At 37.3% G+C, this 17,161-nt stretch overlaps 2 protein-coding genes and 1 pseudogene across 6 annotated transcripts in view; 1 reads left to right on the top strand and 2 right to left on the bottom strand.

The window, feature by feature from the left end:
- Positions 1-2,706, top strand: part of LOC106172866 (protein MON2 homolog) — a 147,911-nt gene extending 145,205 nt beyond the window's left edge. Inside the window, exons 32-34 of the mRNA XM_087015365.1 lie at positions 24-231; positions 904-986; positions 1,326-2,706. Of these exons, the coding sequence (XP_086871491.1) occupies positions 24-231; positions 904-986; positions 1,326-1,483 (449 nt within the window). The 3' untranslated portion in view covers positions 1,484-2,706. The remainder of the gene's footprint in view (positions 1-23; positions 232-903; positions 987-1,325) is intronic.
- Positions 2,707-4,606: 1,900 nt separating this feature from the next.
- Positions 4,607-7,099, bottom strand: LOC147760977 (ras-like GTP-binding protein RHO pseudogene; annotated as a pseudogene).
- An 855-nt stretch (positions 7,100-7,954) lies between these two features.
- On the bottom strand, positions 7,955-16,902 carry LOC106157263 (ras-like GTP-binding protein RHO). Of its 5 annotated transcripts, XR_015335038.1 has the most exons (4): positions 16,495-16,643; positions 15,381-15,547; positions 8,852-10,040; positions 7,955-8,717 (listed from the first exon to the last, which is right to left on the bottom strand). XR_015335038.1 is itself a non-coding variant. In XM_024077400.2 (3 exons), exons 2-3 carry the CDS (start codon positions 15,534-15,536, stop codon positions 9,618-9,620), a joined length of 579 nt encoding a protein of 192 aa, XP_023933168.1. In that variant the 5' UTR covers positions 15,537-15,547; positions 16,495-16,643; the 3' UTR covers positions 7,955-9,617. The 5 variants fall into 5 exon arrangements, 4 of the variants coding, with proteins under 4 accessions (XP_023933168.1, XP_086871501.1, XP_023933166.1 ...); XM_024077400.2 differs by having other exon boundaries at positions 7,955-10,040; XM_087015375.1 differs by lacking the exons at positions 7,955-8,717; positions 8,852-10,040; positions 16,495-16,643 and adding exons at positions 11,919-13,364; positions 16,728-16,902.
- Positions 16,903-17,161: the final 259 nt, after the last annotated feature.

The raw sequence follows: 17,161 nt of genomic DNA, 5'->3' as shown, positions 1-17,161 counted from the left end.
TCCCTGTATTTTTCTCCCTTCAGATACAGACTCTAGTCGTAAGTTACGTGAAGAGTTTGCCAAAGCGTGCTTCGAGACTTTACTCCAGTTCTCCTTCATCACAAATGCATACAGCACTGGCGAGGGAACGATAACGGACCTTGCCGTTTCTTCCATGTTACAGCGATGCCAGGGCGTCATTAAGAAGTTTGTGGAAGACGAGAGGCTGAGTGGAAAATGTCCTCTGCCAAGGTATTTACCAAGCTGACAACTAGTGCCCCCTATGGTTCAGTTTTGAAGGCTTGGTGTGGCTTCACAGCAATGTGTTCACAGTTTCTTACCATGCAACAGCTTGGCGTGACACCAAAATGAATATTTGGTTTTCTGCGCATTTAAAAAAATAATCGTCACTTTGTTTGCTGTTGCTAAGTCAAGCTGCCACAGGGGGACTGCAAGTACATCTTAAATACCAAGGACAAAGTAAGGCTGAAATGCCTAATGAAGTGGCGCTATTGCTTAAGCAGGTTTGATTGACCATTTAAGCTGTGCCTCGATGAGGGTTGCATTTGCCAACACTGCAGTTTTCAAATCTTGTAGATCGTTGGTTTGACATGGTAATAAACATAAGGAAGAGAATAACACTTTAAGAACTTAGGGCATTCTTAGAATATGTTCAATTTGATTGTTGGCAAAGATACTGGCAATGTTGGGTTGTCCCAATTCCTGCCCAGGGAGTGCCCCTTATACTGTACCTAAGATTTTTAGATCCATCATTTATTGAACCTACCTGAACAAGAAGTAGCTCCCCTAGTTAACATCTACCATGTAGACACCCATATTTAGAAAATAAAATATAGCACTATAAGAGTGAACACTTTCGTATTATTAATTTTTCATGGCAAAAAAATATATTTTCTGTTTCAGACCCCGGATGGCAGAGATGTGTTCTGTGTTGAAAGCTGTGGCAACTCTTTTGTCTTCACTCAAGAAAGCACCACAAGCAAACAGTAAGTACGGTTATGATTTCAAAATGCAGAAAATTACACATGTGGAGATTTTACCTATACTTCCCAGCTTCTTGACTGACAGTTGACAACCTTCTTGACTGACAGTTTTTCAATACCTAGAGAGAATTAATGCCAAAAGTGGTGGAGTCAGCTTTCTTGACTGACAGTCTTTAATAACCAGAGAGACATTCCCCTTTGTTCTGTAATCTTCATGACTAAAATGCACTGTTGCACAACAAGACAGATTTTGTAAGCTAAAGACATGTCAGATATATCTTCCACAATACAATTTTTGTTCCATTTGTTACTTTATTTGTTTTTTTAATATTAATTTTTCAGTTGACCCCAGCATCTGGAGCCAGGTGATACAGCTGTACCCACACTTAGTAGACTGCACTACTTCTGGATCCCCCCATGTCTCTAAAGCTTTGAAAGAGTCACTTCATGAATTTAAAGAACTACTAGCACCCCCTAGTGGTGTGCAAAATGGTCTCTGATTGGATGTGGTAATGTCTGCTGTGGAGAAACTGATACCAGGAGAAAAATTCTTGTTAAATGTGAAGATTTTCTATGTTCATTACGACGAGGTTTTGGGTGCTGATATAAATATGTAAATGTGCAATTTTTGTCTGGGGGCATTTTGGAAATTACTCTCAAAAATTAATAAAAAATTAATTAATATAGTTCCTAAAAGTAATAATGAAAATGGCGATTCAAAAGTTTTGATGAGTGCGGGTTGGCTCCATGCCAAAAGAACATTTTCATAAGTGACTGAGAAGATTAAATCTTGAACAATTAAGATATTAGAACTATAATTGAGGTATTGGAAAATTTCCATAAGTAAGGGTTTGCCCGAGTTTCAGAGTTGTTAAGGAACTGACAGAGTAGAGTGTCCAGGGGTAAAAGTTAATCTTAGTTTCCTGAAGTTCAGGATATTGCTGTACAAACTATGTGATAAATATAAAACTGGTGGCAACCCTGGGAACAGAACATTTGCTACAATAGTCACTGGATGTTTCTCCATTGTTGCTAGCTTCATAGTGGTTATCGAGGATTTCCATACAGTAGATGATGAAATTGGTTATGAAGTATTGTTGATAGTTGATTATACATGGACTAATAATTCAGTGAAAAAGACAATTTTGATTTAAAAAAAACAGAAATGTCATTGGTTTCATTGAAAGGTTTGACATGAGATGTAGTGTAGCAATGTATGTCCTGTTGCGCATTTCTTCAGTTTTGGCAGCACTTCTTTAGTGCAGGTTTTCTATGATTGACATAGGCTCTATTCCCATAGATTTTAGATCGATCTATCCCCGTGGGGAGTCTCACTAGATTACTTTCAGATAATCCGACTTAAATGTCCGTCCCGCCTACTACAAGCTGTAAGGGGATAATTAACTTTCGTGTCTGCTCGGCTGACAGCTATTTAGCGTGAACCCCCAGGGAGTTAGGTCGATCTAAAGTAGGTCGATCTAATCTATGGAAATGGGGTGATAGATTATGATCTTTTAACAGGGCATTTGAGGACTCATAAAACATAATATCAATGGATGACATCTTTACGAAACAATGATACCTTCACAGGCTTTTTGGCAAGTCACAGAAAAGAAAATATGTTGTTAAAACTAAGACAGTAATGTTAAATGATGGCCATGTTATCTAGAAGGACACAGACATTCAGGTATTACTTTGTATAATAAAGCACTTGTTGACTTTTGCTTTTGGTCAGTGTGTTGTTTTGCAGATCTCTAGCAAAAGTCAATAATGATATAATATTCTCTGCCATGTAGTGACACACATATAAAGGTTTACATAGTATTATGTGGGGAAGGTAGGACCACTAACCTTGTACAAAAACAGGTACATTTAACTTATAGCAATCCTCTAAATAGAGTATGAACAAGGAAACATTAATTTTTTTTTTTTTTTTTTTTTTTTTTTTTTTTTTTGAGGATTCCACACTATTTGTCCTATTTCTAATCCCAAGTAGCTCATCCCATTCGATTTAAGTTTTTTTTTTTTTTTTTTTTTTACCATGTCAGGTTTTCTAGCCCACACCTACAAGTAATGCCTAATTCATGCATGTCAGACACAGCACAGTGAGAGTTGTGATAGTATATTTTACCGGTAGAAACCCTGTTCATGATGACCTATCTGTTTATTACCTACAAAACACTAATTACTTGGTTCATCCAGAGGTGTAAAATAAAGCCCTTTTTTTCATTTATTTATTTTTTAGTTTGAGTATCCAGAGCCCCAAATTCTTAAACGCTTTTGGTTAACCTGTGAAAAGATTATTTATTTATTTATTTATTTATTTATTTATTTATTTATTTATTTTTAATGTGTCACCAGGGTTCACATTGATGAATTTGACAAAAAAAATGCATTTAGATACCTTATCTCTGCAGAGGATGGTATTTAATTTTTTATTATTATTATTAATTTATTTTGTAAATTGCACCAGACCTAAGATTTTCAATTTGCATTTTTAATTTGAGCGCAATCGAGTTTAAATTGATGTCATTCTCTAAACCTCTTCCCCTTAGATGTGACCATTAAAATTGATATACCTTGAGAGAATAAATGTACTAACTTAATTTGAAGAAATGTTATAATGCTTGTAGTAGGTCTATTTTAATTAACTGCATTTATACAAAGACGAGGAAACCTTGAAAGTTATTTTTGAATTATAACACAGAAGTATGGGAGTAAAGGGAAATCTTGTATAATGAATTGTGAACAAATGTACAGACAGTTCAGTAAGTTTTTCTTGTATATTGTCAAATGACTTGTCCCCCAGATTGTACATACGATTCTTAGTCCCTCGAGGTTTAATGTATATTCAGTAGTGCACCCTGAGTATTCAATTGTTGGGACCAGTTTCACAAGCAAACTTAAGCCAGAAAATTTGGTCAAGTTCAGTTCAAAATAAGCGCATAGTTCTTTAAAATAAAGTAATCATTGGTCTAAAACACTAGAAAAATTATTTATGTTATAAATGCTGCACGATATTTCCTTTACTTGGACTAAAAAATAACTGATTCATTTTGGGACGAAGTGGAGAAAAATTTGGTTCGAAGTTTAGACCAAATTTTGGAATCAAGACATTTTGTGAAACGGGTCCTGATGGAAATATCGCAATGATATACTATGATACTCAGGGTGGTGTACTGGGGTTGGGTAAAAAATAAACAGTGGGGTTCGTACATTTACTGGAATTTCAACTGTGAAGACATGCGAAATAAAACAGTAATGGAAAATGGCCTCTTTCGTTTTTTTTTGTTTTTTTTTTAATTTTGAAACAATATCACAAATTATAAAAACTTGACAGGCAGTTGCCAAAGGCTTTATTTGCAATGAATTTTCTGAGAAAAATTATGAAATTTAATGTACAATTCTTTGTAAAATCATAGAGTAGCCTCATTTTCTACATACATACGAAAGACCGACCTTGCATAAAGACGTAAAAATTGGAATTTGTAAAAGAAAAAGTACTTTTCAAAGGGCATTGTTGGACGTGTCTTAAATTTGGGGTTTAATCATAGGGCTACAACTAGTCAAAATTTACGCAAAATGGAACTTTCTCTGCAGAAGTACTAACACAACGACATATGTAGTTACTATTAATTTATTCCTTTAATAGATTGGACAGTCAAGAAAAATCAGTTCACTATACATACTCAGCAAATACAGTTATTGCAACTTGATAGTAAAACTACAGTTACTAAAAATGTGGAATACAAAGCCATCTTTTCTCTGTAGATAGAAAATGTTTTCTTTTACTATTATAATAGCATACACAGAGAGCACATTCAACCTGTTTATATTCTTTCAGTTGAATTTCACATATACACCTTTCAATCAGACCAAAAACAATCTCCATGAAAATGTAGTTTTGCCAAATTTACCAATGAAATAAATTTCTAAAGTCCACTTAGCACACCTAGCAGTAAACTTAACTGAGACGGTCTAAACTATCTCACTTTGAGAGATTGACAACTCACTAGCTTTGCTATCACATAACAGACAGCCAATTAATTGATTTCAAAAACATAAGGAAGAAAATTTGTTGATAACTTGCAAAGGAGAGTTAAACCCCCTGGGGTAGTGCCAACACACCAATTTAACCAAATGCTAAAACTGACTTAAAATGGCTCAACAAAATAGGGTTGATTTGACTTGTTTCAGTCAAAATTAGACCGTTTTGAGAAAAATAAGATGGAAAAAGCAGCGACTTGGCTGAGCAGAAAAATATTGCTAATGCTACCCCAAACCCTGTGTGGCATAGTTAGTTATCAAAACTTCCCGAAAATAGTGCAGCTTCAGACCATCTCACTAAGTATACAACGCAGTGTGTTATGAGCCACATTTCTGCCACAGTGGCTGATATTGATAATGGTTTGAAGCCGTGTCCTTCTTGTGAAGCAGAGCTCACATCCAGCTGTGCGCCATGCCAGAAAAAAATACTAAATCTATTAGAAACAGTAAGTTTAGAGTGAATGGAGCTGAAGAGTTGTAGACTACAGAGAAAATAGCTGTATTTGTCTCTTCCTGCACTTCAGAGTTTTCATCTAAGCTAATTCTACTTCTATCGTTGCTATAATACATAGTAATTACCCCGAAGTAATTTGACCATTAATTTTCAATTATTTTTTACAACTAAACCCTACGTTTGGCATATGGAAATAAATATAAGTAAACAATTTTCTGGAAGTGTGAAAGTTTTAATTGTTATCAAAATTACCTTTGAATACTTGATTACTTTTGTTCAATTTAAAAAGTTCCTTTTCTCAGGCAACATTGAAGCTACAGAGATAACTCTAGAATGCCAAATTGCAATAGAAGTCAATTTTTCACATTTTATTCAGTAAACCAAAACCTAAACATTTCCCTTTTTTGCACTGATTGTAAAATAGCACTAAATGTTACAACTGGCTGAAAATAACATTTCAACAGTCATTTTCTTTCCTCTTAATTTTGAAAACTCAAGACAAGCCACCTGCAACACATGCATCAAGCAGAGATATCCAGCAAGCTATACAACTGATTTCTATACACTGAAAATACAATGATGACAGCCATTGCACCTGACTGCACATATTAATATACATTTTCCTGGGAGCTGCACATAAAAGTATACATATCAACTCAACCTAGCTTTCTTTCTGTGTGTTTATGCACCATATCCAAGAGGTTACTAGAAAGGGGGATTTATAATTACTTTCATAAAAACTTCGGTAACCAAGTGAAAGAGTTATTTGATGGGAAACCCTTATCAATTAGGAAATGTATAAATCGTGCTTTTTTAGATGGCACTTCTTGGTGTAGCACCATCTTCTGGTGCACTACTGGTCACCTGGCTCCCCCTGCTGGTTGCTCTCTGGTTATGGTGACAAACTTCCACACACAAAGTCTGTAAACACATACAGTTCATCAAACCAACGACATGACCAGCAATCAAGTTCACAAGCTATGAAACTTGTCCGTAGACCAATGAAAATGCTACACGACAATTTTCACAGCTTGCAGTTTTAGATGCAGGTTGAGTTCATGAAAAAAAATTGTCTCAAAACTGTCTCCAACTTCAGCTCATGTTCCCAGAAAATGATAATGAAGATGTTGTTAGTTTTTCTAGGGATGGAAATACCCAACCCATTTCTATGTTTGGTGTTATGCGACCAGGACTACAAAAGTAGGCACCCTCCCTTTTTCTTCTTCTTCACCTGCAACGCAGCCCTTGTGGCTGTTTCAAATACTTCCCTCACTCCCTCTTTAGTCTTTGCAGAACATTCTAGATAAGAAAAAGCACCAATTTTCTCCGCCATTGCTCGACCATCTTCAGGCCGTACTGGTTCCTGTTTCATCTTCATGAGCTCTCGTTTGGTACTTTCATCATTTCGTAGATCTTTCTTGTTGCCTACTAGGATGATTGGGACATTGGGACAGAAGTGCTTCACCTCCGGCGTCCACTTCTCAGGGATGTTTTCTAAACTGTCTGGACTGTCGATGGAGAAACACATCAGAATGACGTCTGTGTCTGGATAAGAGAGTGGTCGAAGGCGGTCATAATCTTCCTGTCCAGCTGTATCCCAAAGAGCTAACTCAACCTGAAAGAAAAGATATATTGAATGTCAAATTGTTAATTCTAGCATGCATTTCCAATAAATTCATTCCAGACCCCCCTCCTAAAAATTAATAATAATGTTAATAAACAGAAAATAGCTTTAAGCTTGCATGAACTAAAGAAGTTTATATAAATTTTCTTATCTTTCTTTTTACTTCAGTCAACATGAAGTGAAAGATGATTTTTTTTTTAATTTGCCAAGAGATAATTACAGCCCATTTCAGTGGTAGAGACATCAAACAACTATTAAATTTATTCCAATCTTGAAAAGGAAGAGAGGGATTCTCCAGTTGGTTGGTATTCTTTCACTGGGTTTATGCACCAATTCTCTAGGTAGTTTCCTGGACATGCATGCCCCCCCCCCCCCCCCAACACACACACACTCCTCTCCAGAATGAATATAAAGATTACAAAATTCCCCCACCCCTCTAAAGCTTGTGTACTTAACTTTGGGGAAATATTTTTCCCAATCCCAACTGAACAAATATCCAGATTACAAAATATTTTCCCCCAAGATTGTGTTGATCTTTGTGAAGATTTTTTTATTCAATACCTCAACAAAGAAGTAACTCTGCAACAACAACAAAAAAAGGTTAAGCATACCGTTTTTGGTTTGCCCCAAGAGGGACCCCAAATGCATTTGCACTTCAATATCAGGTTAACATACATTTTCTAAGGTTGGCATATATCTGCATCAGTGGAATTAAAAGTGGGCTGTTCATACAATACAAGATTGTTTAAATATCACTTGCTTTAACTTAAATATATAATTTAAAAGATCATTAATTCTTTGCAGTGAGCACAGAAAAGGGGAAGGAAATAACAAGAAAACAAAATGTGCTTTTAAAAAGGATTAGTTATTTTTCATACACTTAATATTGAAATACAATCATTTGCTACTTCTTAAAAAATTGCTATTTAACAGATACATATCACTACATACAAACTTTAGGTAGATTTAGTTGAGCTTTTTCTGAATTAGTTACAATAATTAGCACACAAGAGCGTACTGGAATTCCATGGGAAGCGTGCACACCTACTCATTACAACTTCACATGCCAAGACAGTACCAATCCTTTTGAACATACATTTATATAAGTAATGGATCACCTCCAAGGGTGATCAATTATAAAATTCACAGATAAACTCAATTCTCTACATAGGGATTCTGACACACAGCCAGTTGAGGAGCTCAGCATCTTTTTAGTGATATAGTGATCAGTGATGTTAAAATGAAGAACTGTGGGATAAGGATTCAAGTTTAAGAAAAACTAACCTGCTGTGTAACAGAAATAGTAGTGGTACTAAAAAACCAAAGGCAATGTAACTTCCCTCTCTAGCCCAAATAATTTCCCTTCCGTTTTCACCATCAATTCTCCCATTGCTGGACCTAACACAACTTGACCTACGACTGCAGCTGAACTGTGGCGTTTTCTACTGCTAATATGACACTTGGAACAATTTTAAAAGAAATCTGACCTTCTGTCAATGCTCTTATATCCTTGCCTGTTAGTCACATCTATGCCCGTGACAAATGTATATTGCTGTTGTTTGTTACAGTCAATTTACATATCAAAATATACCAAATCTCAAATCTAAACCTAGTGAATGCCAACTGGAAAACAATTTTGTCTTTGTATATTTTAATTTCTTCTTTAAGCTCCTGGAGAGAAGCAACAAATTAAGGTTTTCAATGGAAACAACACACATTCATCTCACACGGCTTTCTCTTAACCACATACATTCTGGTTATCGATATTAGCGTAACATTATGAGATGCATAAATCAATCTAGGAAATTAAGAAATTTAACTTGATTCTGCAAACAAAAGTTGGCTTCAAATGACAGAAAACAGATTTTTCTACATATTTCTGCAGATACGTCCCCCCCCCTCCCCCCACCCAATTAAGCGTCAGCCATGCATTCATCAGAGGACACCTGATTTCACAGCTGAATGCATATTTGTATATATACATATTAATAACATTTGTTTTAAACAACTAGCCTCACAAAAAATATGGTAAGTGAAACATTTTTTTCATTGGCTTTTGTGTAATGCTGGTAAAAAATAGTTTTCTTTTTTTAATGGACTAATGCGTTTTTTTCCAGTGAAGCAAGGGGTTTTGGGCCTTGTCAGAAGGCCTTAATCACATGACCTATTACATCCAAGTTATGGAGATCAAATTGACTTGGATAAAAGGTTGAGGTATTGTGCCTCGCGTGTAATAAAAACACACATGGTCTCGTTAAAATCAGTCAACTATTTTTACCCAAAAAGATGTTATCTGTATTTTAACGTGTGGCATGACATAAAAAGAGTTCCCTATGTCAGTACTATACACTATAATGCATCTCCCATGTCTCCATTTTCCTCCATCATTCAACACAAAGGCGTCTCCCACAAACGAATTACAATATGTCCACAATACAATACGCCGTATGTTTAGTGTTTGTGTATCAAAGTCAGAAAGGCTAACAGTATTTGTGCTTCAACAATTGCTTCACAAGATGAGGCATCCCTTTTTCTTCTTCTTTTTCGTTTGAAGAGCAGCACGTGTGGCTGTTTCAAATACCTCTCTCACTCCCTCTTTAGTCTTTGCAGAGCACTCCAGGTATGCGTAAGCACTAATCTTTTCCGCCATTGCTCGCCCCTCCTCTGGCCTCACTGGCTCCTGCTTCATTTTGCCCAATTCTTTTATCGTGTTGGCATCATTTCGTAGATCCTTCTTGTTGCCTACTAGGATGATTGGGACGTTGGGACAGAAGTGCTTCACCTCCGGCGTCCACTTCTCAGGGATGTTTTCTAAACTGTCTGGACTGTCGATGGAGAAACACATCAGAATGACGTCTGTGTCTGGATATGAGAGTGGTCGAAGGCGGTCATAATCCTCCTGCCCAGCTGTATCCCAAAGAGCTAACTCAACCTGAAAGAGAAGTAAAATGTTGAGTGCACATGCTACTTGCTATAAAAGTGCTTGTCCATTAATACCATGCCAAATACATCAGAGGTCACATTCAGGTTGGGATAGCTGGCATAAAACAAAACCATGCAGCAAAGGATTCCAAAACGTGAAAAGGAAAAAAAAAAGAAACATGGTAACATGGCAGTTTAAATAGAGGACAATGGAGTGCAAAACTGGTCAGAGTGAAACAAACCGGAGTAATTGTGTCACAAGCAGAGTGAAAGTGGCATCAAGGCAGATTGGGTCTTTTTAATGTGTCAGTTCAGCTTCCATGTGATAACAATATCTAAACAAAACATCTATTAGTCAATCTAATCCATCAACACCTTCTCTCCAGCAGTAAGAGCTGCTTACTACAACACCAAGGAGGGAAGGGGAGAGGTTAGATGTTGTATTCACATAACCCAAGGAAGTACTAAGTCACACAGGCACAGTTGACCTGTAAATGGGCCCTTACAGTATCCTGAAGGTAAGGGGTTAACAGCATATGTATGTGGAAGGGAGACAACACCCATCACACGTGGGGACTAACTCCAAACTTGCAATTATCCACACTACAAATAAATATACGAATGAAAAATAAAAAACCAATGATGAAAAATTTCCTGTGGCAATTTCATGGTCACAACCTCCTTCCAATTTCTTTATATTCATAACATTGGTAATTTTGTCTTGAAGTTCCCCACTTTATTGATATATAATTTGCTTTCCACATGGCTGAACTTCTGACCACAGAAAAAATTAACAAGGAAGTGGAAATCATCATACATGGAACTTAAATGCAGGTTTGTCCCTGAAAAAAAAATGGATCCACTATGCCAGACCCCCCCCCCCCCCTCCCACAGGACTCTTAACTATTCAGGGTTGAAACTGCCATTTCATAAAAAGTCAGTAAAGGTGGGGTGGGGTCCAGACCTACCAAATACCCCCCCCCCCCCCCAAGTTTGTATTGCAGATCGGCATGGATGTCAAAACTGACATCTTTGGTTCCCAGAAATCTGCCAATAGTAAGAAAAATCTTATCCCTGAAGAGAGCTCATTTTATGAAAAGTTCATTATCCAGGTCATATTAATTTAACTGGTTCAAAAGAGGAAATCTTGTGCAATATTTCACCTCCACCTCCATCAACTTTGGTTCCAGATAAACAAGGAGGGTGATGAAGAGCCCATAACCACTCTCATGCAAAGAAATAAGAAATAATTAAAGAAATATTAAGCATGCTCCTTTTTTGCAGAGTTCACCAAGTGAGCCTATTGTGATGGTAAATAATGGGGGGGGGGGGGATTGGCAAGGTCAGGGGACAAACTAGACACGTAGGTACAAGGTCTATGCATGCTTAGAGTTAGAGCTCCACTCACCAGTAGACAGTGTCCCACCACCACCCTGAGTCAGTTTACACAGCAGGTCTGGGAGCCTCTTCCACCATTTCAAGCAGCAGTTTTCATTAAGTTATTGCCAGATGTGACATACGATCAGGTTTTACACCCGTCCAAGTCACTTGAAATATACACACACTTGAGCATAAAAATCAGCCTCAAGCCTGCTTTGAGAAAATATGAGAGAAGTGAAAAAATGCAGAGCGGCTCCACTTCAATATCAGATATATAGAGGGTTAGCCATGTTTGGGGATGGGGGGGGGGCATTTTCATTGCTGAAAAAAATAACCTGAAGATTTTCCAGACTTGGGGATTTGTTTCCCCTTACACATAAGGGAAGTTAAGATGTTACATCTTTCAGCAAGTTTTTAATCCCCCAGATCAAAACCACAAACAGCACCATGGGATGTTTTCAAGAGTAAAAGAATTTCCAGTGGAAACGAAATTTGTCAAAAGCAGAACTAGAATGTTTACAACTTCATTTATTGTCTATATACTACTACACACACATATAAATTCAGTTCAAGACTAAACACAGATCATTTAGTATATAACAGTGAGTGGCACTAACATATTCTTTATTTTATACACTTTCATACATTCAAAGAAAGCTTCAGTTTTCACTATCTGCAACTGCTCTGCAGTGGCCAGATCATGCTGATTCCCAAATATGCCCGAAGAATGATCGCGGAGGACTTACAGTTCAATGCCCCTTAACAGCCACATCTTCCTGTAGTAATGCGATAGGCAGACACTCAAATACTTGGTTACATTTGGGCAACTATCAAACTTCATGGTTTGCCATTGCTCTACACAATGTACCAGGTTTTTACATAAAATGTTCATCAAAGGTGCAAGTAAAACAGCATACCAACTAGATGACAAAGCCAAGCTGAACTCTACGACCTTCGTGAAATTAGGATAATTTGACCCTATAAGCTGTTCATTCTACTGGTTACCAAGTAGTAGTACTGTACACTGCCAACTTTAATAAACACCGCATTCTGTGCAAGGGATCACATACATACCCACAGTCCTGTGGAGTCAGTTTTCTCTATCATTATTTTTTCATAAGTGAAGACCATGCCATCCACTTTTAACTTGGGACTATGGTGAATTAAAAATTATAAAACTACACTAACGTACATATAATTGTTTGTTCATCTATTCTTTCAGCACCTATGTTCAAACAGCATATTCTTCTCAAAATAAACACAAACCAAAGTATATACAAAACACAAGGACATAGTGGGCCAAAACCTGAGCCTGGGCACAGCGTGACATATTCCAGCTAAGTTTCAGGTCCTCAGAATTAAAGTTTAAACACACAACTGAAGTACTGAAGGAAAAAAAGTGATAAAAGATTTACAAAAATAATTTCACAGACTTTCATCTCCACACAGATACCATCCACAGGAAAACAAATCATTTATTTTTCTATCTCTAGTTTAGCAATGCTTTTTCCCCCCTCACATTTCAACATTACAGGAATTTACAGATCCTGCGCTTCTTCTTTTTTGATACTTGTAAAGCAGCACGTGTGGCTGTCTCAAAAACGTCACGAACGCAATCTTTTGTCTTTGCCGAGCATTCTAGGTATGCAAAAGCACCAATCTTTTCCGCCATTGCTCGACCCTCCTCTGTCCGCACAGGCTCTTGTTTTAGTTTCTGTAGCTCACGCTGAGTTGTAGCATCATTCCGCAGATCTTTCTTGTTGCCTACTAGGATGATTGGGACGTTGGGACAGAAGTGCTTCACCTCCGGCGTCCACTTCTCAGGGATATTTTCTAAACTGTCTGGACTGTCGATAGAGAAACACATCAGAATGACGTCTGTGTCTGGATACGAGAGTGGTCGAAGGCGGTCGTAATCTTCCTGTCCAGCTGTATCCCAAAGAGCTAACTCAACCTGAAAGAAAAAAGAAATCCTTTGACTATCTTTGTGAGGTGAAAGCGTTCTACACAATGTAAATATCTATTTCAGAGTAATTTTCTGAATGATTTAATGCAGATCTATATTATATTTCATGTAGCTACCAGAGCCATTGTTCCTTCAAACCAGGCCATCCTAGCCAAGTTCTGCAGAACTTCATGATCATTTGTACACTAATCAAGGGGACAGTACGACAATACGAACATGCCATCGTGATCAAGCTTGTGTAGTACATTCTGGGGTGGTGCTAGCAATTATTTTCGTTTAGCCAAATTACTACTTTTTCAACACTTATTTCTCCAAATGGTTTAAATTTGACTTAAACAAGTCAAATCAACCTTTTTTGTTTAGCCAATTAGAGTCAGTTTTAGCATTTGGCTAAATTGACGAGTGTTAGCACTACCCCAGACATTTAACTGCAACATCTATTTTTTTTCCATTTCTTTTTGATCTTCATAAATAGTGTGCTAATTACTACCTACTATGCAGGCAACTTGAGTGTAGTTAAAAATTGTGGTTGTAAACTGACTGCAAATTCTGTTCTGAAGCATCTAAATCTAATTCCACTACATAACGTCAAATTCAACAGTAAATCAACAATACATCTTCTAAGAACAAAGCATGCAGATTAAATAATCATATTGAAACATTTCACTTGAGAACAGAAACAGACAGGCATCTGATTTGTGTTTACAATCACTTTAAACACAAAACTTTTTTTTTTTCTCTGAAACTTCCACATATAACATGCAAGTGGGCAACATGCAATGAGACTAATACCAAGCAACAAATACTGAAAGTCAGGCAAAATAGCACAGGATAACTGAACAATAACAGCAGAAGTCCTCATGCAAATGGTGAAATCAAACTGATTGATTGATTGTATGGGTTTCCTGCACAAAATCTGGGATGAAATTCCATAAAAATTTAAGCATAGCTCATAAATCACACCCATGCAAGCAGGACTACCAATTTCCATGACTCTGTTGTAAAACCACTATGCAGTCCACATTTTGAACTTGCTATTGCTGCTCTACATATTGGCTTTACAAGACCATTTATCTCTGCGTAAGCCGTATAGGATGTTTTCATATGAGGGTGAAATTCTTATCAAGGTGGAATGATGCAATAGGCAGCGTACGAATTTTAAAAAAATGATGATAATAAAACAGCTAAAGCGACAAGCATCAATGGGCTCACTAGACCACACACACACTCACACAGTTGACCAACTTCCCAACCAATCCCAGAAAACACACAAGGCTCTTCCACTACCTAAAAAACATGCAAAACACTGTGACATTCAACTCACCGTTATAGCTTAAGACTCGGACTCGGCTTTCGCGGTGCACTCGCAGCTCTCTCTCCAACACCCGTCTACATGAACTTTACAAAGCTCTTTCGCTGTCATGTATCACTTATGAAATAGGGCGTACAAGTTTCGAGTAAAATAAACGTAAGTCACGCCACCTGCTCAGCCATTGAGGACATCAAAGAAGATGTGTTAAGAAACTGATAAGTCTTGTATGCAGCATTTAGAAACCACTGCAGAAGGGCTTGACCTCTTTAAAGAAGAAGGACTAACATTTCACTCTTATATCACTATTTACTGATATATATCACATGGACACATACTTTGACCCTAGAGTAAATTAACATTTGGCAAGTGTGTTTGATCTTCACAGCCAAATATAGTTTTAAAAAAAGAAAAAAAAAAACAGTACCTGAAGTACATACTTTGTTTTGCACATTAATAACCCTTGAATAATAACAAAGCCCCAAAATGACTTGAACTGTGACTAACACAATGATAATGTTATGATAAGGTGTCCTTTATCAGTATAGTAACCCCCTCCCAAACCTTCCCCTTCTTCCTGGTTTATCAACCAGTCAGACTGAACAAATCCCACTCAACTAGTGTCACCATGCCACTGCCTGCCCGCCCGCACCCCCCCCCCCCCCAGGTCTGCATCTATGACTATGTACACTTACCTGTTTTCCATCTACTTCTATATCGGCTACATAGTTTTCAAACACGGTAGGCACGTAGACTTCAGGGAACTGATCCTTACTGAAGACGATTAGCAGGCATGTTTTACCACAAGCACCATCACCTACGATTACTAACTTCTTTCTTATCGCAGCCATTGCGTTTATATCTGTAAAAGAAGAAAAACAGAAATTATCATGAGAATTTTTCAGTTTTTGGGCATTTCCACATTGGTGTTCTATACAACCATTTGTGTAATTATACATGTCCTTCAGACTCAATTTGCATTGTCAATGGTTTTCAATATGAACTAAAATCACAAGAAAAAAGACTACATTTGCGCATATCAACATCATCATCACTATGATTCACTATCAAACGTCTCAAGAGGAATAAGGAACACTTTCTCTTATAAAACCAACCTTACCTTCAAACTTCTGTCAAGACCAAGCGATTACCAATGCTTTAGTAGTAATATCAAAAATTACTGATCCGAGTTCAGTATGAACTTACCTCTGGAATGTTCCCTTCAATTTTAAGTTTATAATAAAATATAATGACTCACTGGCCTACTATCGGGTGTGGTGACATGACCCAAAACGCAAACAATACACTTCCTAAATTAACAATCCGACTTTGCCCAGTAATTACCTTTTGGCAGCGTGACTTATACACCGCAGACAATACAACCATAGAATCTGGTAATTATAGAGAGAACTGACGTCGAAATCAGCGTTTCCCTCCCAATTCTGATCCTGAAGTGAACCCCTCCCCAAGAGAAGTCAGTCAGCTGATGATGTCATTTCAAAATGGCTACCGCAATGGAATTTCAACAGGGCAGCTTGAATAAATGTTGATTTTGCCAACTTTAAGACCATAGCGCTGACGCATTAATGTCACGCCGGGTAGCAAAATTCAGAATCTTGGAGCAAAGTAATACTTCAGGGATTTTATATCTCCAAATAACTGAAACTCGCCGAGCCGGCAACCATTGAACTCCCAACGGTCAGACAGCCATTTGCATATATCAGATCAACTCCCGCTTTGAACAGACACTCTCAGAATGTTATTCACTTTGAAACATGTATCAAACATATCCTTCTCGCCGTTACTTACCCCTAAATTATACCTATGATGATGCAGGAAGAATATCCAATTCAAATACAGCACAATGGTAGCCACACCTCAATTCTTGCTAGAGGGGTCTGTGGCATTGACGTCACTGATGCATGCTGGGATACCAATCACTAGCTTCATACGAGGCTCATTGTTTATTATTTACTTATGTACACAATAACACTTCAAACGGAGATTTTAAAAATCTGAAGAATGTAAAGAGTATTTCCTACCTTATTTCGACGAATTAATCCTTCGGCAAGAAACTGAGCTAATCTCTTTTCAAGATTTTGAGCGTTATCGATGTATTTGAAGAACAACTGTTTATAAATCGTCCCTTTTAAGAGCTGCATGTAGCTCAAAATGTAATCAGAATAATTAGGAACCAGGTAGTTAAAATGTGTGCTTACATGATATTAAATTATATATAACCTGGCGCGAGAAAGAATATATACACCATGAGGCGGAGTGCTAAAAATAGATAAAGCACGTGTACCTAAAAATAGAACAGTTCAACGGGCCTCTGTTTAACGTGACTTTATGTTATCTGATTGGCCTGTTGTTTAGACGTCATATTGCACTTAATCAGTACATAGGTATTTAAACGTGTAGGCTTATTTTATCTACTGAAAAGGGATCAGATCCTGAGAGGGGCACCTTTTGTTTG

The sequence above is a fragment of the Lingula anatina genome, chromosome 6 (genome assembly GCF_051362555.1).
Source record: "Lingula anatina isolate TDL-2025a chromosome 6, LinAna3.0, whole genome shotgun sequence".
In the NCBI taxonomy this organism is placed as follows: domain Eukaryota; kingdom Metazoa; phylum Brachiopoda; class Lingulata; order Lingulida; family Lingulidae; genus Lingula; species Lingula anatina.
The sequence above is the reverse complement of the archived record's forward strand: the minus strand, read 5'-3'. Positions and strand labels throughout refer to the sequence as shown.